At 41.6% G+C, this 23476-nt stretch overlaps 1 protein-coding gene across 7 annotated transcripts in view; it reads left to right on the forward strand.

The window, feature by feature from the left end:
- Window positions 1–23476, forward strand: part of AGO3 (Argonaute 3) — a 547891-nt gene that overhangs the window by 366299 nt on the left and 158116 nt on the right. The window contains exons 7-9 of one of the 7 annotated variants that reach the window (XR_011604155.1): window positions 6488–6847; window positions 11977–12336; window positions 16986–17347. The exons of 4 other annotated variants lie outside the window; for them this stretch is intronic. Coding sequence is in view for 1 of the 3 variants with exons in the window: in XM_070996161.1 (XP_070852262.1) it covers window positions 6488–6541 (54 nt within the window). In the remaining 2 variants the exon portion in view is untranslated. Of the gene's footprint in view, window positions 1–6487; window positions 6963–11976; window positions 12337–16985; window positions 17348–23476 lie in introns of those variants that run through there. 2 more of the 7 variants (XR_011604156.1, XM_070996161.1) reach the window with 2 other exon arrangements.

Raw genomic sequence — 23476 nt, forward strand, 5'->3', positions numbered from 1 at the left:
TGTATGTGTGATTGTAAGTGGCGTGAAGCACGTGTCTAGTTTTGTTAGTTTTTTATGTATAATGTACATACATACATACATGCATTTTAAATGTACATTTAATAACATTCTAATTTTATTGTTTCATATTTATATATGCATATATATTTACAATATTTGCTAACAATAACGTTTTCTTTTCAGCCTCTTTGCTTTTCGCTAGACCAGACAGCTAAGGGAATAATATCATAACCCATAACATGGAACATAAACTTAAATAAAAAATAATGTGTTTGTATATATATAACTGTATTACAAAATATAATGAAAAAAAATATTTTACCTTTTTTCTGGGAATGGGTGGAGCGGGTTTAAGTGCAAAAGTTCTTCATTTAAGAATTTATAAGTTCACTATCAAGAACTTGTTTCTCATTTTGAGCGCTAGAAATTTCTCAGTTTGAGAAAAGGGGATACTTGATTCTAAAATTCAAGCTAAATTATTTCTTAAAATGAGTGCAGTTTGTACTCATATTGAGGAAAAATGTTCAAAAAAGAGCACAAACGTACTCAATTAAAGTACAAATTTTTTGAGAAATTTGTACTGAAAGTGAGTATTTTGCACTCAATGTGAGAATTTTTGTTCATGCTGAATTTTTGAGTACAAAAATACTCAATTTGAGTACAAATTACTTGAAAAATTCTCTCTGTGTAGGTGACTCTCATTCGACTTATTCTGATTTTCACGAGTGATTTGTCACGAGTGAAAGGGCGGACATCCCATACAAATGCGTCTCGCGTGTCAGGTGACACATTACGGGTGATTCACCAGTTGAAACACGGGTGAAACTTGATTTTTGGAATTGAAAGGTAATTATCCGAAAGTAAACTCAGTTTCCTTGCCGGTTGTTCAATCTGCTGGCAGGCCATATCCTGAATGGATAGCCAACAGGCCATAAAGTTCTTCAGAAATCTCAGTTACTTTACCGGTTCTGGTGGCAGGCCATATCCTGAATGGATAGCCGACAGGCCATAAAGTTTTTCAGAAAACTCTTCATAGTCTAGTCCTCCAGTCTTCATCGTCGCCATTTCTGACTGGATCATCGTCATTGTTTGGTAATCTTCGGAGTCCGAAAGACCAGCCATTATTGCTATTAGGAACTGAAGTGCACGGCGCAAGTCCCGCAGTCAGGCGAACCCACCAAGAGGCGAATATTTCAATTTTGTTTTTCTTTTATTTGAAAGAAGACAATGAATTCAAATATATTTTGAATTTGAGTTTGAACCAACTAGCGGTGATTCGACCATACAACAATTGCAACTGTTAGTTATTACTTTCTGTTTCACTTGTTTTGTCCTCGCGTCGAGGCACAACTAAGGGAGCGGAGAAGCACTGACATCGGGACTTTAGAAGTCAGATTCACAAAAAGAAGATGCTTTTGAACACGCGCCAGCACGATAGCGGATAGGCGCCGATTGCGGCAGTTTTGGAGACTTGTGTGCGTTAAAGCGGATACGTTTGCGGGATTTTTTCACACTTAAAACAATAAGCTCGAAAAGTAAAAAGATGAAGCGGGCGGGCTGTGTTTTGAAATTTGTATGCAGTTCCAGCGACGCACTTTGAATTCGAAAGTTCACTGTTGCTAGATAATATATTTTTACACAGACTTTGGAAAATTTGAATTTATAGAACGCGAATGGGCGTGTGGAGCTGGCACTTTTAATTATTTCCTTCTACTATAAGTGCACAATAAAGGAAATAATTCGTGTGTACGGCAATGGAATAATTTGGACTGCTCACAACTTCGGGCAACCAGGAGTTGGATTATTGCTGACCAAATATATACTATATATATATATACTATAAATCATTAAAAAAAATGAATGAAATGGGGCAAATAAAAATAATAAGTGAATCTTATCTGAGGCAGTTCAAGCCAGCGAACTGGAGGCGATCGTGACAATATGAAGTCCCAGGGAAGTCATGCGGAAATACGAAATCAAGGAAATCATCCATTTCCTTGTTTGGGGTTCCGACTAGAATCGTTGCCGACCAGGAAATGTTTTTTACTAGTGGAAGATATTTTGATTTAATTACTACAGGAGCTTGTCATTACAAAAATGATGAACGGCATTAAAAAAAGAAAGACGCTTTAAGGTTTTACTGCCTTAGGCGGACTGGACTTCTGCCGGTTTAAGCTAAGATCTTTACATAATAATCGAGAGTACAAGTATTTTCATGATTATATTAGAAAATTTAAGAGGGTCACATACCAAATGAATTATATATCTTTCGAGAAGAAACTAGTTTGTCTAAAAGTCCAGTTGGGACTGAGTGTGTACTGCCCGGTAAAGGTGTTGATTTTTCTGTGCGGAAGTAGTGTACCCTCCAAAAGAGACTAAGAGTGCAGGACTGTCCAGAAGCGACGACTGACTGCGTATAAAACACTATCACCTGCACCGTAACATACTAGTTCAAATTCAAACACTCAACCAACAATTTGGTTACAGATATTTGGCATGGTCTGGACCATCCTGCTGGACTGGAGGTCACATGCTCATCCCCCCGACCTTGCGAATTGCTTTGAGCTAACTTATGCAAGTGAGCATAGGAAATTGTTCTGCCCATCCGCTGCTCGCTCACGTATAACGTAGATGTTCGTATGACTTCGGCATGGGTCTTCGGGTCTTTTTTTTCTCAGCTTCGGCGCTCTTTTTTGCTGCTGCAGCAGAGATTTTCAGTGCAAGACAGAGAAACAGAGAAAAAATGTCTGAAGCCTCAAGGCGCCCTTTGTCGCCCCTTGGAAGGCGTATCGGTCTTCCACGACGACACTAAAAAATTCAATATCTGATGTTAGGACAGGGGAATAATTAATCCGGACATGAGCCAGTGATTGTGGACCTCTGAACGGGGAGTACAGGACTTTTAAGGTTATGTCAATCCCGTGCTTAAAAAAATTCGACAGGCCAACTTGGTTGACCTGGCTGTTATCTCTACGGATCTCACTGGGTCTGATCAGGTCTGGAATGGAAAGCCCATTATTTATGGCCTCACTCCTGGACTAAGACCACTTAACTAGGATACTTCCTGCACAGCAGTTTGGGGAACTTAACCACTTTTTTGCCAAAACCCATTTTTTAAAAGGCGTTAACAGTTGTTTTTTTATCAGAATGTATTAGGAAAACATAAACATCTAATGTTACTAACAGAAAAGTTTAACAGTGCGCACCACAGTTAAGTTATCAGCTATGAAAGCCTGCTTTTATTTCGACGATTTGGCAGCGCTATTATTCTTGATAGTTTAAATGGTCAAAAAGTGAAGAACTAAGCAAAGCGCTTTTCGAAATACCATCCTATCAGAGGGGATTGTAAATTGTGTTTGTGATCTTGATATTGTATTTATTGATTGTGGTGCTCGTATATTCGTGTGTAAGTCCTAACCTAAAACAACAAAATCTTCAATTTAATTTGTATTTTAACGTGGATCTACTTAGTGATTCCAGCTGTTTCCACCTAGAATTACAATTTCATTTAAAAAAAAAATAAAAAAAATTTTTTTTCGGTCTTTTTATAAAAAAAAGATTTGAAAATTTTTTTTATATGTTTGAAAAGACCGCGCTTAACTTTTTATTTAAATTTCTTAACATTTACAAATACTTAATTCAAAACATAACGCTTTTAAATGTTGCTTCGTTTTTGAGTTAGTAATTAATGCCTCAAGAAGTGGTCGCATTCCCCAAAGGGCACCGGCTTCCAGCGCAAAAAATCTATATACAGCTTTTGAAACGGTCGATATATTACTGTTTCCTCTCCTAGTTCCGGCATAGGTGGTCTGTTAGAGGGAATCAAACGCCTGCAGCTTCAAGGACCATCTTGCAAGCCTGCCACTCAGGTTCTTGAGTGACATTAGCCATTTCAGGCTAGAGTGATGCGTTATGACTGTAAATGGCATCCTCTCTATATAGGGCCGGAAACGTTTCACTGCCAAGACAGCAGCGAAGCACTCCTTTTCGGTAACGCTGCATTTCGCCTGACATGGGTTCAGCTTTTGATCCATCCTCCTCCATTTCAAATAGAATAGCCCCTACTCCAAAGTCCGAGACATCACATTGTACAAAATCCCGTTTGGAAAAGTCCGGGTGTCGTAGAACTGGGGCTGTTATTAGCGCAGTTTTTAATGCCTCTATCGCTTTCTTGGCGTCATTCGTCATTTCGAACTTTCTCCCTTTTTTTTAGTGTGTTCGTCAGGGGTGCCGCCAGCTCCGCGAAATTTACCATCCGGCTGTTCCTAAAAGGCGTCGTACTTCCTTCACACTTCTCGGCACCGGCATGCTTTTAATGGCTTCCACCTTGCCTGAATCGGTTCCTAGCACTCCATTGCCCATGATAAATCCCAGATACCGAAGCTCTTAAAAACAAAAATTAGACTTTTTTAACCCGATTGACAGACCAGCTTCCCGAAGACATTGAGAAACTTCTGTCAGCGTCCCTATATGCTCCTTAAATACCGGGGACACCACCAGCAAAACCTTCTCCCTGAGCCTCTGAAGTACTACATAGGACATAGGAAAAGGGTCATCTTTCCACAGATGCCTTTGTAATGGACTGGAATCGATATTTTGCCCAATATGTTCTTCGCTGCGCCGTTCGCGGTCCGTTCCTTTGCATTGTACGGTCGCCAAGGGACTTGCATTTTCTCTAACAGTTCCCTGCAGCCCTTGCCCAACAAACTGACCGACGCCTTTTCCAATACCGTTTTCAGGCTTTCTTTACCTACATTACTCTAACTTCCTTGTATCGGCGGAGTCGTTCCTGGAGCGATAGATATACCCTGTCAGGTCTAGCTTCTGCTGCTGGCAGGTCCTTACTACTTGATGTGTTTTCCTTACTGCTTCTTTGGATTCTCCACGGGATTTCTCCCGGAACGCGGTTTTCCCGCAACCCCAGCGTTCCGGAGTGCCACATTTGGGACACTTTGGCGTGACGGTGTCGGATAGTCCACTTGTGTAGCAGAAAAATGCCTTCTGCTTTGCTCCACACTGCTTGTACATGTGACCCTTCTTCTGGCACTTCTAGTAAATAATTGATTTGTTTATGAAACCGCTAGCTTCGTTCAACGATTCGGTTTCCTCCCTGTCGTCCACTCCCAAGTTTCAAGTTTCATCAAGTCTAGGTCTGTATGTCGGTGGAGCTCGGGAATGCTGCCTTCCATAATTCGGGTCAAACGCTCTCTTTGCCTCCCGGCGTTCCTCATGCAGATGTTAGAATGTGTACACCCGGACAGGATACACTCCGCCAGATTTCGTTTTGCTGTCTTTATCACCCAATCCTTGGGTGACCCAATCACACTAGACCTCACTGAAGCCACCATCCGCCGAATTGCAGAGAAATCATCATCTAGTAACTTTCCTTATCTTTGCTTCCGTTCGGCTTCGATTGTCGCAGAAACGCCGTTCCAAAGCATTCCTAAGCTCTGGCCAGTGCTTTGGCTGCTTTGTGCGGATCAGGAACCAGTACCACTCCGAGGCGTTATAAGCTAATAGACGGTTAAAATCTCTAATTAGTTCTAGCCATGGCATGCCGTTGTGTTGTTGCAGGTGTTCAACCCTAAAAATGAAATCTTCGGCGCTCATAACTCCAGGATTGCCCGAAAATTGGAATCCTCATTTATCTAAGGGAACATAGTTCCTCGGCCGGTTCACCGTCCGTGCATCTGCCATTCCTGCAGATGGGTTCCTTCCTCGGTCCAAGCCCTTGGGTGGCCGCTTGGTTTTCGCCCTTGGATCCTGGCCCAACTGCCCATGTTTTGCCCTTGGCTGTTGTTCCAGACAGGCATGCTCGGCGGAAATTTACTGCTATATTGACCTCCCTGTGACTACATGCTGTGCTGGGAAACATTGAATGGCCTATTTTGTCCCTTTGTGTAACGTGGAATTGGCTGGAAAACGTTAGATCCAACATTCGGAAAAAGTATCCTGTTTGCACCTGCCGCCTGGTTGTTTCCGCTTGGAGGTTGCCCTTGTTGTGTTTCATCGATTCCTTCCTCCTCTGCTGAACTTCCGGTTGGTTTCCCTCTTTAGCTTTCTGCTTTTCGAGATTCCTTTGTGGGATTTGTGAGACTCCACTAAACGCTGCAAGTCCACTTTCATTTGCTCCTGTGTGGTGAGAATCAATTGCTGGAGTTCCCCTCTGCTGAAAGAGCCGTAAGCTGCCGCATTTTCTGCGATGTATTGTTTCTCTATTGGATCTAGCTGGATGTTGGAGTAGGTTCCATATGGAGTTGATGCAGTCTCTAGACTTAAGCTCCTTGGAAGAACTCCCTTTTGTTGTGCGCTAGGTCAATTCATGTTCTCGTGCCTCTAAATTCTCGTTGTCCCACATTGTAGACAGCCGGGTACCGCCCACGGGTATTCAAATCCAGTTAAACCAAAACAATTATAACCCGTATATAACACACAAAAACTAATTCAGCTTCATTTATTGACCGAATTCCTTTCAATTTATTCACAGGTAAATGGAAGAAGGAAGTCCACAAAATCCCGGATAAGGGACTACAAAACATAAAAATAAGTAGCCATTTCTAATTAAACAAAGTCAAACCACTTGGTTTCGTCGACTATTCAAATCATCAATTTTAATTCATGATTTGCAGTCAAGAACTCCCAAGTCTTTACCAAATTATAATTTATTTTCCTTTCCCAAAGGTATAACTTCTTCCCTAATGCGGAAGCTACATTTTCCCTTATTGCGAAAGTAAAGGACATCTGGTTACACCTACGACCGCAGCAGGACATTGGACTAATATTTGACCACGAACTGGACGTCGGCTGCCGGAAAGATATTTCCCCGGAAAAAAAACAATTGGAATTAGTAAGAGCACTAAGTTTTACGTGTTTATGTTTTTTTCTTTTTCTATAATTTATTCTACCTAGTTTGAGTCAACTTTTTTATCATAAAACATCTCCCATTTTCACCTTTATAAGAAGACGACATGTGTTATATATATTTCTCTAACTAAAACCGTCTTTTGCTTGTCCGCCAAGCGTATACGCATTCCGTTAACAAACTTCCTTTTGCACACTGTCGGAGGTGGCCATTTTTCGGTTTCACCGATCGCAGTAGGCCATATAAAAGTTTATTTTGACCTAGTCCTCGGCTTCTGCCACATACTGTCCTTTACTTTACACGTCTTAGTCTAACTACTTATATCTCACAGATGTATATCACAGTTGAGAAACTATCTCTTAGAATCACATCGATCGCAAATCTACTCCGGTCATGTGCCGAATGGATGCCACCGCTGTGAGCCAGAGACAATTAATCAAAACGATATAAACCTCGATAAGCTGATTTCTCTATTTACATCCTGGTGTTTAATTCCTGTTCAATACCTAGCAGTCTCGCCCGCAACTGGTCTGTTCAAAAAGGATATCTTAAAGCAGGTGAAAATTGTATTTTCCTCACTTTGGAAGAACCTAGTTGGTCCTGCGTGATATTTCGCGTTTTTTTTTCCCAGTCTAGCTCACTTCAGTCACTGAATTTAATTCAATCCCATCCTTAAAAAAAATTCCCCAGGCCAACTTGGTTGACCAGGCCGTTATCTCTGCGGATCTCACTGAATCTGGTCAGGTCTGGAATGGAAAGCCCATTAATTATGGCCTCACTCCTGGTCTTAGACCACTTAACTAGGATATTTCCTGCACCGCAGTATGGGGAATTTAACCACTGTTTTGGCCAAAACACATTTTTAAAAAGGCGTTAACAGTTGTTTTTTTTTTATCAGAATGTATTAGGAAAACATCAACATCTAATGTTAGTAACAGAAAAGTTTAACAGTGCGCACCACAGTTAAGTTATCAGCTATGAAAGCCTGCTTCTATTTCGACGATTTGGCAGAGCTAGTAAATCGCCTATTATTCTTGATAGTTTAAATGGTCAAAAAGTGTAAAACTAAGCAAAGCGCTTTTTGAAATTCCATCTTATCAGAGGGGATTGTAATTTGTGTTTGTGATCTTGATATTGTATTTATTGATTGTGGTGCTCGTATATTCGTGTGTAAGTCCTAACCTAAAACCTAAACATTTTCAATTTAATTTGTATTTTAAAATGGAGCTACAAAGTGATTCCAGCTGTTTCCACCTCTGAAACCTTTTTATATTATGGAGTATTTAGTTTTCATTATGCTCAGTTAGAATAATAGTGCACTTTTGCGCACTTTCTCTAAAATTAAGCTTTTTAGACCTCTACCTAATACTGTATATTTCCAGCATTTTTGTCTGCTTAATGCCAGTTTTGATGGTATCTTAAATAAACAGTGGTCAATTATCTTTGTTATTAATTAAATATTGTTTTAAAATTATTCTACAACATCCTTTTACTTACTTGACGTAGATATAAATAATTTAAGTATTTTTGTTAAGAATTATAATGGTACTAAAATATAAAATCACAATTTCATTTAAAAAAAATGGGAAATAAAAAACGCCAGTAATTTTTTAAAATTTATTTCGGTCTTTTTATAAAAAACAAGGAAGAACGCTATACTCGAGTACCTCGACTACTATATACCCGTTACTCAGCTAATGGGACCAAAGGGAAATGGAGATATGCAAGCAGCAAAGCGAGATTGAAGTGCGCCACCTACCGGCGGTAGACAGATTTAAGCGCTATGGGCGTTAGAGTGGGCGTGGCAAACTTTTTTTTGGATCAATCGATAGGTATTGACGAGACCAATACATAAAAAATTTTTTATCTAGCATGAAAATTGTGGGCGCCACAGGCTTGGGCGGTTTGTGGGCGTTAGAGTGGGCGTGGCAAACTTTTTTTTGGGTCAATCGATAGGTATTGACGAAAACAATACATTTCAGCTAAAATTTTTATTTTAGCATCAAATCTCAGGAATCTGAATGCCTAATCCCAGTATTGTAGCTTGTATAGTTTCCGAGATCTCAGCGTTCATACGGACAGACGGACATGGCTAGATCGACTCGGCTAGTGATCCTGATCAAGAATATATATACTTTAAGGGGTCGGAAACGCTTCCTTCTGCCTGTTACATACTTTCCGACGAATCTAGTATACCCTTTAACTCTACGAGTAATGGGTATAAAAAAAATGAAAAATTTTTTTTATATGTTTGACAAGACCGCGCCTAAACATAACACTTTTAAATGTTGCTTCGTTTTTGAGTTAGTAATTAATGCCACAAAAAGTGGTCGCATTCCCCAAAGGGCACCGGCTTCCAGCGCAAAAAATCTATATACAGCTTTTGAAACGGTCGATATGTTACTGTTTCCTCTCCTAGTTCCGGCATAGGTGGTCTGTTAGAGGGAATCAAACGCCTGCAGCTTCAAGGACCATCTTGCAAGCCTGCCACTCAGGTTCTTGAGTGACATTAGACATTTCAGGCTAGAGTGATGCGTTATGACTGTAAATGGCATCCTCTCTATATAGGGCCGGAAACGTTTCACTGCCAAGACAGCAGCGAAGCACTCCTTTTCGGTAACGCTGCATTTCGCCTGACATGGGTTCAGCTTTTGATCCATCCTCCTCCATTTCAAATAGAATAGCCCCTACTCCAAAGTCCGAGACATCACATTGTACAAAATCCCGTTTGGAAAAGTCCGGGTGTCGTAGAACTGGGGCTGTTATTAGCGCAGTTTTTAATGCCTCTATCGCTTTCTTGGCGTCATTCGTCATTTCGAACTTTCTCCCTTTTTTTTTAGTGTGTTCGTCAGGGGTGCCGCCAGCTCCGCGAAATTTACCATCCGGCTGTTCCTAAAAGGCGTCGTACTTCCTTCACACTTCTCGGCACCGGCATGCTTTTAATGGCTTCCACCTTGCCTGAATCGGTTCCTAGCACTCCATTGCCCATGATAAATCCCAGATACCGAAGCTCTTAAAAACAAAAATTAGAATTTTTTAACCCGATTGACAGACCAGCTTCCCGAAGACATTGAGAAACTTCTGTCAGCGTCCCTATATGCTCCTTAAATACCGGGGACACCACCAGCAAAACCTTCTCCCTGAGCCTCTGAAGTACTACATAGGACATAGGAAAAGGGTCATCTTTCCACAGATGCCTTTGTAATGGACTGGAATCGATATTTTGCCCAATATGTTCTTCGCTGCGCCGTTCGCGGTCCGTTCCTTTGCATTGTACGGTCGCCAAGGGACTTGCATTTTCTCTAACAGTTCCCTGCAGCCCTTGCCCAACAAACTGACCGACGCCTTTTCCAATACCGTTTTCAGGCTTTCTTTACCTTCCTTACTCTAACTTCCTTGTATCGGCGGAGTCGTTCCTGGAGCGATAGATATACCCTGTCAGGTCTAGCTTCTGCTGCTGGCAGGTCCTTACTACTTGATGTGTTTTCCTTACTGCTTCTTTGGATTCTCCACGGGATTTCTCCCGGAACGCGGTTTTCCCGCAACCCCAGCGTTCCGGAGTGCCACATTTGGGACACTTTGGCGTGACGGTGTCGGATAGTCCACTTGTGTAGCAGAAAAATGCCTTCTGCTTTGCTCCACACTGCTTGTACATGTGACCCTTCTTCTGGCACTTCTAGTAAATAATTGATTTGTTTATGAAACCGCTAGCTTCGTTCAACGATTCGGTTTCCTCCCTGTCGTCCACTCCCAAGTTTCAAGTTTCATCAAGTCTAGGTCTGTATGTCGGTGGAGCTCGGGAATGCTGCCTTCCATAATTCGGGTCAAACGCTCTCTTTGCCTCCCGGCGTTCCTCATGCAGATGTTAGAATGTGTACACCCGGACAGGATACACTCCGCCAGATTTCGTTTTGCTGTCTTTATCACCCAATCCTTGGGTGACCCAATCACACTAGACCTCACTGAAGCCACCATCCGCCGAATTGCAGAGAAATCATCATCTAGTGACTTTCCTTATCTTTGCTTCCGTTCGGCTTCGATTGTCGCAGAAACGCCGTTCCAAAGCATTCCTAAGCTCTGGCCAGTGCTTTGGCTGCTTTGTGCGGATCAGGAACCAGTACCACTCCGAGGCGTTATAAGCTAATAGACGGTTAAAATCCCTAATTAGTTCTAGCCATGGCATGCCGTTGTGTTGTTGCAGGTGTTCAACCCTAAAAATGAAATCTTCGGCGCTCATAGCTCCAGGATTGCCCGAAAATTGGAATCCTCATTTATCTAAGGGAACATAGTTCCTCGGCCGGTTCACCGTCCGTGCATCTGCCATTCCTGCAGATGGGTTCCTTCCTCGGTCCAAGCCCTTGGGTGGCCGCTTGGTTTTCGCCCTTGGATCCTGGCCCAACTGCCCATGTTTTGCCCTTGGCTGTTGTTCCAGACAGGCATGCTCGGCGGAAATTTACTGCTATATTGACCTCCCTGTGACTACATGCTGTGCTGGGAAACATTGAATGGCCTATTTTGTCCCTTTGTGTAACGTGGAATTGGCTGGAAAACGTTAGATCCAACATTCGGAAAAAGTATCCTGTTTGCACCTGCCGCCTGGTTGTTTCCGCTTGGAGGTTGCCCTTGTTGTGTTTCATCGATTCCTTCCTCCTCTGCTGAACTTCCGGTTGGTTTCCCTCTTTAGCTTTCTGCTTTTCGAGATTCCTTTGTGGGATTTGTGAGACTCCACTAAACGCTGCAAGTCCACTTTCATTTGCTCCTGTGTGGTGAGAATCAATTGCTGGAGTTCCCCTCTGCTGAAAGAGCCGTAAGCTGCCGCATTTTCTGCGATGTATTGTTTCTCTATTGGATCTAGCTGGATGTTGGAGTAGGTTCCATATGGAGTTGATGCAGTCTCTAGACTTAAGCTCCTTGGAAGAACTCCCTTTTGTTGTGCGCTAGGTCAATTCATGTTCTCGTGCCTCTAAATTCTCGTTGTCCCACATTGTAGACAGCCGGGTACCGCCCACGGGTATTCAAATCCAGTTAAACCAAAACAATTATAACCCGTATATAACACACAAAAACTAATTCAGCTTCATTTATTGACCGAATTCCTTTCAATTTATTCACAGGTAAATGGAAGAAGGAAGTCCACAAAATCCCGGATAAGGGACTACAAAACATAAAAATAAGTAGCCATTTCTAATTAAACAAAGTCAAACCACTTGGTTTCGTCGACTATTCAAATCATCAATTTTAATTCATGATTTGCAGTCAAGAACTCCCAAGTCTTTACCAAATTATAATTTATTTTCCTTTCCCAAAGGTATAACTTCTTCCCTAATGCGGAAGCTACATTTTCCCTTATTGCGAAAGTAAAGGACATCTGGTTACACCTACGACCGCAGCAGGACATTGGACTAATATTTGACCACGAACTGGACGTCGGCTGCCGGAAAGATATTTCCCCGGAAAAAAAACAATTGGAATTAGTAAGAGCACTAAGTTTTACGTGTTTATGTTTTTTTCTTTTTCTATAATTTATTCTACCTAGTTTGAGTCAACTTTTTTATCATAAAACATCTCCCATTTTCACCTTTATAAGAAGACGACATGTGTTATATATATTTCTCTAACTAAAACCGTCTTTTGCTTGTCCGCCAAGCGTATACGCATTCCGTTAACAAACTTCCTTTTGCACACTGTCGGAGGTGGCCATTTTTCGGTTTCACCGATCGCAGTAGGCCATATAAAAGTTTATTTTGACCTAGTCCTCGGCTTCTGCCACATACTGTCCTTTACTTTACACGTCTTAGTCTAACTACTTATATCTCACAGATGTATATCACAGTTGAGAAACTATCTCTTAGAATCACATCGATCGCAAATCTACTCCGGTCATGTGCCGAATGGATGCCACCGCTGTGAGCCAGAGACAATTAATCAAAACGATATAAACCTCGATAAGCTGATTTCTCTATTTACATCCTGGTGTTTAATTCCTGTTCAATACCTAGCAGTCTCGCCCGCAACTGGTCTGTTCAAAAAGGATATCTTAAAGCAGGTGAAAATTGTATTTTCCTCACTTTGGAAGAACCTAGTTGGTCCTGCGTGATATTTCGCGTTTTTTTTCCCAGTCTAGCTCACTTCAGTCACTGAATTTAATCCAATTCAATCCCATCCTTAAAAAAAATTCCCCAGGCCAACTTGGTTGACCAGGCCGTTATCTCTGCGGATCTCACTGGATCTGGTCAGGTCTGGAATGGAAAGCCCATTAATTATGGCCTCACTCCTGGTCTTAGACCACTTAACTAGGATATTTCCTGCACCGCAGTATGGGGAATTTAACCACTGTTTTGGCCAAAACACATTTTTAAAAAGGCGTTAACAGTTGTTTTTTTTTTATCAGAATGTATTAGGAAAACATCAACATCTAATGTTAGTAACAGAAAAGTTTAACAGTGCGCACCACAGTTAAGTTATCATATTGTTTTAAAATTATTCTACAACATCCTTTTACTTACTTGACGTAGATATAAATAATTTAAGTATTTTTGTTAAGAATTATAATGGTACTAAAATATAAAATCACAATTTCATTTAAAAAAAATGGGAAATAAAAAACGCCAGTAATTTTTTAAAATTTATTTCGGTCTTTTTATAAAAAACAAGGAAGAACGCTATACTCGAGTACCTCGACTACTAGATACCCGTTACTCAGCTAATGGGACCAAAGGGAAATGGAGATATGCAAGCAGCAAAGCGAGATTGAAGTGCGCCACCTACCGGCGGTAGACAGATTTAAGCGCTATGGGCGTTAGAGTGGGCGTGGCAAACTTTTTTTTGGATCAATCGATAGGTATTGACGAGACCAATACATAAAAAAATTTTTATCTAGCATGAAAATTGTGGGCGCCACAGGCTTGGGCGGTTTGTGGGCGTTAGAGTGGGCGTGGCAAACTTTTTTTTAGGTCAATCGATAGGTATTGACGAAAACAATACATTTCAGCTAAAATTTTTATTTTAGCATCAAATCTCAGGAATCTGAATGCCTAATCCCAGTATTGTAGCTTGTATAGTTTCCGAGATCTCAGCGTTCATACGGACAGACGGACATGGCTAGATCGACTCGGCTAGTGATCCTGATCAAGAATATATATACTTTAAGGGGTCGGAAACGCTTCCTTCTGCCTGTTACATACTTTCCGACGAATCTAGTATACCCTTTAACTCTACGAGTAATGGGTATAAAAAAAATGAAAAATTTTTTTTATATGTTTGACAAGACCGCGCCTAAACATAACACTTTTAAATGTTGCTTCGTTTTTGAGTTAGTAATTAATGCCACAAAAAGTGGTCGCATTCCCCAAAGGGCACCGGCTTCCAGCGCAAAAAATCTATATACAGCTTTTGAAACGGTCGATATGTTACTGTTTCCTCTCCTAGTTCCGGCATAGGTGGTCTGTTAGAGGGAATCAAACGCCTGCAGCTTCAAGGACCATCTTGCAAGCCTGCCACTCAGGTTCTTGAGTGACATTAGACATTTCAGGCTAGAGTGATGCGTTATGACTGTAAATGGCATCCTCTCTATATAGGGCCGGAAACGTTTCACTGCCAAGACAGCAGCGAAGCACTCCTTTTCGGTAACGCTGCATTTCGCCTGACATGGGTTCAGCTTTTGATCCATCCTCCTCCATTTCAAATAGAATAGCCCCTACTCCAAAGTCCGAGACATCACATTGTACAAAATCCCGTTTGGAAAAGTCCGGGTGTCGTAGAACTGGGGCTGTTATTAGCGCAGTTTTTAATGCCTCTATCGCTTTCTTGGCGTCATTCGTCATTTCGAACTTTCTCCCTTTTTTTTTAGTGTGTTCGTCAGGGGTGCCGCCAGCTCCGCGAAATTTACCATCCGGCTGTTCCTAAAAGGCGTCGTACTTCCTTCACACTTCTCGGCACCGGCATGCTTTTAATGGCTTCCACCTTGCCTGAATCGGTTCCTAGCACTCCATTGCCCATGATAAATCCCAGATACCGAAGCTCTTAAAAACAAAAATTAGAATTTTTTAACCCGATTGACAGACCAGCTTCCCGAAGACATTGAGAAACTTCTGTCAGCGTCCCTATATGCTCCTTAAATACCGGGGACACCACCAGCAAAACCTTCTCCCTGAGCCTCTGAAGTACTACATAGGACATAGGAAAAGGGTCATCTTTCCACAGATGCCTTTGTAATGGACTGGAATCGATATTTTGCCCAATATGTTCTTCGCTGCGCCGTTCGCGGTCCGTTCCTTTGCATTGTACGGTCGCCAAGGGACTTGCATTTTCTCTAACAGTTCCCTGCAGCCCTTGCCCAACAAACTGACCGACGCCTTTTCCAATACCGTTTTCAGGCTTTCTTTACCTTCCTTACTCTAACTTCCTTGTATCGGCGGAGTCGTTCCTGGAGCGATAGATATACCCTGTCAGGTCTAGCTTCTGCTGCTGGCAGGTCCTTACTACTTGATGTGTTTTCCTTACTGCTTCTTTGGATTCTCCACGGGATTTCTCCCGGAACGCGGTTTTCCCGCAACCCCAGCGTTCCGGAGTGCCACATTTGGGACACTTTGGCGTGACGGTGTCGGATAGTCCACTTGTGTAGCAGAAAAATGCCTTCTGCTTTGCTCCACACTGCTTGTACATGTGACCCTTCTTCTGGCACTTCTAGTAAATAATTGATTTGTTTATGAAACCGCTAGCTTCGTTCAACGATTCGGTTTCCTCCCTGTCGTCCACTCCCAAGTTTCAAGTTTCATCAAGTCTAGGTCTGTATGTCGGTGGAGCTCGGGAATGCTGCCTTCCATAATTCGGGTCAAACGCTCTCTTTGCCTCCCGGCGTTCCTCATGCAGATGTTAGAATGTGTACACCCGGACAGGATACACTCCGCCAGATTTCGTTTTGCTGTCTTTATCACCCAATCCTTGGGTGACCCAATCACACTAGACCTCACTGAAGCCACCATCCGCCGAATTGCAGAGAAATCATCATCTAGTGACTTTCCTTATCTATGCTTCCGTTCGGCTTCGATTGTCGCAGAAACGCCGTTCCAAAGCATTCCTAAGCTCTGGCCAGTGCTTTGGCTGCTTTGTGCGGATCAGGAACCAGTACCACTCCGAGGCGTTATAAGCTAATAGACGGTTAAAATCCCTAATTAGTTCTAGCCATGGCATGCCGTTGTGTTGTTGCAGGTGTTCAACCCTAAAAATGAAATCTTCGGCGCTCATAGCTCCAGGATTGCCCGAAAATTGGAATCCTCATTTATCTAAGGGAACATAGTTCCTCGGCCGGTTCACCGTCCGTGCATCTGCCATTCCTGCAGATGGGTTCCTTCCTCGGTCCAAGCCCTTGGGTGGCCGCTTGGTTTTCGCCCTTGGATCCTGGCCCAACTGCCCATGTTTTGCCCTTGGCTGTTGTTCCAGACAGGCATGCTCGGCGGAAATTTACTGCTATATTGACCTCCCTGTGACTACATGCTGTGCTGGGAAACATTGAATGGCCTATTTTGTCCCTTTGTGTAACGTGGAATTGGCTGGAAAACGTTAGATCCAACATTCGGAAAAAGTATCCTGTTTGCACCTGCCGCCTGGTTGTTTCCGCTTGGAGGTTGCCCTTGTTGTGTTTCATCGATTCCTTCCTCCTCTGCTGAACTTCCGGTTGGTTTCCCTCTTTAGCTTTCTGCTTTTCGAGATTCCTTTGTGGGATTTGTGAGACTCCACTAAACGCTGCAAGTCCACTTTCATTTGCTCCTGTGTGGTGAGAATCAATTGCTGGAGTTCCCCTCTGCTGAAAGAGCCGTAAGCTGCCGCATTTTCTGCGATGTATTGTTTCTCTATTGGATCTAGCTGGATGTTGGAGTAGGTTCCATATGGAGTTGATGCAGTCTCTAGACTTAAGCTCCTTGGAAGAACTCCCTTTTGTTGTGTGCTAGGTCAATTCATGTTCTCGTGCCTCTAAATTCTCGTTGTCCCACATTGTAGACAGCCGGGTACCGCCCACGGGTATTCAAATCCAGTTAAACCAAAACAATTATAACCCGTATATAACACACAAAAACTAATTCAGCTTCATTTATTGACCGAATTCCTTTCAATTTATTCACAGGTAAATGGAAGAAGGAAGTCCACAAAATCCCGGATAAGGGACTACAAAACATAAAAATAAGTAGCCATTTCTAATTAAACAAAGTCAAACCACTTGGTTTCGTCGACTATTCAAATCATCAATTTTAATTCATGATTTGCAGTCAAGAACTCCCAAGTCTTTACCAAATTATAATTTATTTTCCTTTCCCAAAGGTATAACTTCTTCCCTAATGCGGAAGCTACATTTTCCCTTATTGCGAAAGTAAAGGACATCTGGTTACACCTACGACCGCAGCAGGACATTGGACTAATTAATTTGACCACGAACTGGACGTCGGCTGCCGGAAAGATATTTCCCCGGAAAAAAAACAATTGGAATTAGTTAGAGAACTAAGTTTTACGTGTTTATGTTTTTTTCTTTTTCTATAATTTATTCTACCTAGTTTGAGTCAACTTTTTTATCATAAAACATCTCCCATTTTCACCTTTATAAGAAAACGACATGTGTTATATATATTTCTCTAACTAAAACCGTCTTTTGCTTGTCCGCCAAGCGTATACGCATTCCGTTAACAAACTTCCTTTTGCACACTGTCGGAGGTGGCCATTTTTCGGTTTCACCGATCGCAGTAGGCCATATAAAAGTTTATTTTGACCTAGTCCTCGGCTTCTGCCACATACTGTCCTTTACTTTACACGTCTTAGTCTAACTACTTATATCTCACAGATGTATATCACAGTTGAGAAACTATCTCTTAGAATCACATTGATCGCAAATCTACTCCGGTCATGTGCCGAATGGATGCTACCGCTGTGAGCCAGAGACAATTAATCAAAACGATATAAACCTCGATAAGCTGATTTCTCTATTTACATCCTGGTGTTTAATTCCTGTTCAATACCTAGCAGTCTCGCCCGCAACTGGTCTGTTCAAAAAGGATATCTTAAAGCAGGCGTAAACTGTATTTTCCTCACTGTGGAAGGACCTAGTTGGTCCTGCGTGTTATTTCGGGCTTTTTCCCAGGCTAGCTCACTTAACTCGCTAACTCACACATATATGAAACCGACGTTTGACAACACTATCACCTGCACCGTAACATACTAATTCAAATTCAAACACTCAACCAACAATTTGGCTACAGATATTTGGCATGGTCTGGACCATCCTGCTGGACTGGAGGTCACATGCTCATCCCCCCGACCTTGCGAATTGCTTTGAGCTAACTTGTGCAGGCCTATTAGGTGAGCATAGGAAATTGTTCTGCCCATCCGCTGCTCGCTCACGTATAACGTAGAAGTTCGTATGACTTCGGCATGGGTCTTCGGGTCTTTTTTTTCTCAGCTTCGGCGTTTTTTTTTGCTGCTGCAGCAGAGATTTTCAGTGCAAAACAGAGAAACAGAGACAAAATGGCTGAAGCCTCATGGCTCCCTTTGTCGCCCCTTGGAAGGCGTGTCGGTCTTCTACGACGACATTTAATAATTCAATATCTGAAGTTGGGCCAGGGGAATAACTAGTCCGGACATGGGCCAGGGATTGTGGACCGCTGACCGGGGAGTACAGGAATTTTAAGGTTATGTCAGTCCCGTCCTTAAAAAAATTCACCAGGCCAACTTGGTTGACCTGGCCGTTATCTCTACGGATATCACTGGGTCTGGTCAGGTCTGGAATGGAAAGCCCATTAATTATGGTCTCACTCCTGGACTTAGACCACTTAACTAGGATATTTTCTGCACCGCAGCATGGGGAATTTAACCACAATTTAAAATGGCTGAATCCTCATGGCGCCCATGGTCGCCCCTTGGAAGTCGTGTCGGTCTTCTAGGACGACACTTAATAATTCAATATCTGAAGTTGGGCCAGGGGTATAATTAATCCGGACATGGGCCAGGGATTGTGGACCGCTGACCGGGGAGTACAGGAATTTTAAGGTTATGTCAGTCCCGTCCTTAAAAAAGTTCGCCAGGCCAACTTGGTTGACCTGGCCGTTATCTCTACGGATCTCAGTGGGTCTGGTCAGGGCAGGAATGGAAAGCCCATTAATTATGGCCTCATTTCTGGACTTAGACCACTTAACTAGGATATTTCCTGCACCACAGTATGGGGAATTTAACCACTTTTTTGGCCAAAACCCATTTTTAAAAAGGCGTTAACAGTTGTTTTTATACCCGTTACTCGTAGAGTAAAAGGGTATACTAGATTCGTCGGAAAGTATGTAACAGGTAGAAGGAAGCGTTTCCGACCCCATAAAGTATATATATTCTTGATCAGGATCACTAGCCGAGTCGATCTAGCCATGTCCGTCTGTCCGTCTGTCTGTCCGGATGAACGCTGAGATCTCGGAAACTATGGGAGCTAGGCTATTGAGATTTGGCTTGCAGATTCCTGAGCTTCTTACGCAGCGCAAGTTTCTTTCAGTAGAGTGCCACGCCCACTCTAACGCCCACAAACCGCCCAAAACTGTGGCTCCTACAGTTTTGATGCTAGAATACAAATTTTAACTGAAATGTAATGTTCTCATCAATACCTATCGATTGACCCAAAAAAAAGTTTGCCACGCCCACCCTAACGCCCATAAACCGCCCACAAACTTCAAAAAATCGTAAATCGTAAGAGTATTAAGTAATACTTTAATTCAAAAATTATTGGATCATTCAATGATAACAAATGATTCCAAAACAATTAAATCGTTGCATGATAATGTGAAGGAAACATTATCTGCTCTCAATAACATCGGCATAGAGACAGACAAATGGGATCAACTTCTACTCTGTCTTCTGACAAAAAAGCTTGATCGACAAAACCACTTGTTGTATGAGCAATTCGTTCAAAATACAAGGCAAATTCAGCCTTTGAATGAATTTTTAAACTTCCTTGAACAAAGGTTTCACACTCTTGAAGCAATTGGATCAGAAAAGGGAAAAAAACAAAATACATATGCATCAGTTGGAGCTGAAACACAATATAACTGTTTCTTTTGTAAGAAACCAAATCACAGCATATATAAATGCAATGAGTTTTTAAAGAAAACACCAGCAGAACGTTTTAGTTCACGGCTTGAAGCAATGGTTTTGCCTCACATAGTCGCTGATCAACAAGTCACTGATACAATTTCGAATGATAATTAGAAAATACCAATAAATAAAATGTTGGCTGACCCTCAATTTGGAAAACCTGGAAAAATTGATATTCTTCTTGTAGCCGAGCATTACTTCAATATAATGCAAGCCGAGTGCATGAGCTTAAGGAATGGACTCTCCAAGCTACAGAATACCAAACTTGGATGGATTGTAGCCGGGAACATTTCTAAAAGAGCTCCTACATCATCAGTATGTGCTGTACTCACGGAAGGAGAAAACCCAACAGTCAGACAACCAAATTAAGAGTTGTATTTGACGCATCTGCAGTGACATCTTCCGGAAAATCAGTGAACGGTTTAATGTATAAAGGTCCTACAGTGCAAAACAGTTTAATGTCAATACTGCTTCGATTTAGAATGCATAATATTTATTCACTGCTGACATTGAAAAAATGTACAGGCAGATTTGGATAAATCCAAATGATCAACAATATCAAATGATCGTCTGGAGAAATGATGCGTCAGAAAGGCTTAAGTTTTATCGGTTGAAAACTTTCACTTATGGCACAAAGTCTGCACCATATCTAGCAACAAAATGCTTGGAATATTTAGCAAGCAAGAATATGCAGAAATATCCTATAGGATCGTCTGCTCTTAAAATGATTTTTACGTCGACGACTGTATCACCGGAGCTGATCCAATTCCAGAGGCCCTTCAAATTCAAAAAAAGCTTAATAACATACTATTAAGTTCCGGATTTTAATTAAGAAAATGGTGCGCAAATAGTAACCATGTTCAAAATATTCGATCCTCTCGGACTTTTTTCTCCAGTAGTCATAAAGGCCAAAGTATTCATGCAAGGCTTAACAAAGGAGAAATTTGAATATAACGAAGAATTGCCAACGCAGTTACAATCGGAATGAAAGCAATTCTGGGAAGATTTAAGAAAGTTAAATGACATTAAAATTCCCCGTCATGTGTTTGATGGAAAGATTCCGGTATCGAAGGAGATAAATACGTTTGTCGACGCTTCAGAAAATGCGTATGCTGCAGCCATTTATCTTCGCGCAGTTCACAAGGATAAACGAGTGATTGTACAGTTATATATTCTTGATCAGGATCACTAGCCGAGTCGATCTAGCCATGTCTGTCTGTCCGTCTGTCTGTCCGGATGAACGCTGAGATCTCGGAAACTATGGGAGCTAGGCTGTTGAGATTTGGCGTGCAGATTCCTGAGCTTCTTACGCAGCGCAGTAGAGTGCCACGCCCACTCTAACGCCCACAAACCGCCCAAAACTGTGGCTCCTACAGTTTTCATGCTAGAATACAAATTTTAACTGAAATGTAATGTTCTCATCAATACCTATCGATTGACCCATTGCCACGCCCACCCTAACGCCCATAAACCGCCCACAAACTTCAAAAAATCGTAAATATGAACGCGGATATCTCGGAAACTATCAAAGATAGAGAATTGGGATTTCAGATTTAGATTCCGTAGCCTTATACGCAGCGCAAGTTTGTTACGCGAATATGCCACGCCCACTCTAACGCCCACAAACCGCGAACACCTGTGACGTCCACAATTTTTATGCTAGATACAAAATTTTAACTGAAATGTACTGGTCTCGTCAATACCTATCGATTGGTCCAAAAGAAATTTGCCACGCCCACTCTAACGCCCATAACGCTTAAATCTGTATACCGCCGGTAGGTGGCGCATTTTAATCTCGCTTTGCTACTTGCATATCTCTATTTAGCTGAGTAACGGGTATCTGATAGTCGAGGTACTCGACTATAGCGTTCTTCCTTGTTTTTTTTTTTTATCAGAATGTATTAGGAAAACATCAACATCTAATGTTACTTACAGAAAAGTTTAACAGTGCGCACGACAGTTAAGTTATCAGCTATGAAAGCCTGCTTCTATTTCGACGATTTGGCAGCGGTAGTAAATCGCCTATTATTATTGATAGTTTAAATGGTCAAAAAGTGTAAGACTAAGGAAAACGCTTTTTGAAATACTATGCTATCAGAGGGGATTGTGTTTGTGACCTTGATATTGTATTTATTGATTGTGGTACTCGTATGTTCGTGTGTAAGTCCTAACATAAGAAAACAAAATCTTCAATTTAATATGTATTTTTAAATGGAGCTACAGTGATTCCAGCTGTTTCCACCTCTGAAACCTTTTTATATTATAGAGTATTTAGTTCTCATTAAGCTCAGTTAGTATAATAGTGCTTTTTTGCGCACTTTCTCTAAAATTAAGCTTTGAAGACCTCTACCTAATACTGTATATTTCCCGCATTTTTGTCTGTTTAATGCCAGTTTTGATGGTATCTTAAATAAACAGTGAGCAATTATATTTGTTATTAATTAAATATTGTTGTACGATTTCGACTTAGAAATTCGTTCATTGCTGATAGCTACTTTAACCTAAATAAATAGGTAACTGATATCTTGGTCTGCGCACATCTGCATATGTTAAACGGGTCATAAACCATATGCATCCAGCCGACGGACGTGTCTTCACACCAGTTGGTAGATGTAATTGCTTATTTAGGCTATTTTCCTGTAATCTGATAATAAACCATGTTGTCCATTTGTATCTAGACTAGACCTAAGTAAATATCCATGTTACCCGAAATCATGTATAAAAACTCGGATCCATGCTCAATAAAATCAGTACGAAAAGAAATCTTGACGCATTCACTTCTGCGCAGCCCAATTTGTTATGTACTTATTGCGGCGCCTATTGCCACTGGTTCTGTACTTGAGGCACGCCAAAAAAAACCTTTTCAGCAAATCCAGATTTCGGTAGAAATCCTACATTTGGTGACCCCCGACTTTGAACCACAACAATTGTTCGAATTGGGACTACAATTTGAACTAGCATCATCGATCATAGTTTGATCAACCAAAAGTCAATTTGTTTAAAAATTTGAACCGCATATTTCGGTCAAATACAATATCCATTTGATCCGACTTCACGACGTTAATTACAGTTTTCAACGGTCAACAAGGCGACCAAAAGACGGTAAATTCAACCACTTTAGGTGTGCGATCAACTTGGCGATCAAACACTGTAAGGATCTACGTTGGAAAAGGACAGGTTCTGATCAACCAAGCGATTTGAACCAGATAAACTGCTGTTCCACTGATCGATCTGTTCAAAGCCAATTTACATATATATATCCAACAATTTGAGTCGAGGCACATCATTACAAAATACCTCTTATTCGGATTATATAAAAAAGGTAAAAATGGCACCGAACAGAATTCATCAGTTGTTGACAGGACAGTTATCTATAGGAGAGCAAATTCAGAATGTCATTTGGAATTACAAAAAGGACTCCGTCGGCAAAAAGACTAAGCCAGCCTACTACAGAGAACGTTTATTAACGTTAGCATTCCTGTGGGATAAATTTAACTC

The sequence above is a fragment of the Drosophila suzukii genome, chromosome 3, assembly GCF_043229965.1.
Source record: "Drosophila suzukii chromosome 3, CBGP_Dsuzu_IsoJpt1.0, whole genome shotgun sequence".
Lineage (NCBI taxonomy): Eukaryota > Metazoa > Arthropoda > Insecta > Diptera > Drosophilidae > Drosophila > Drosophila suzukii.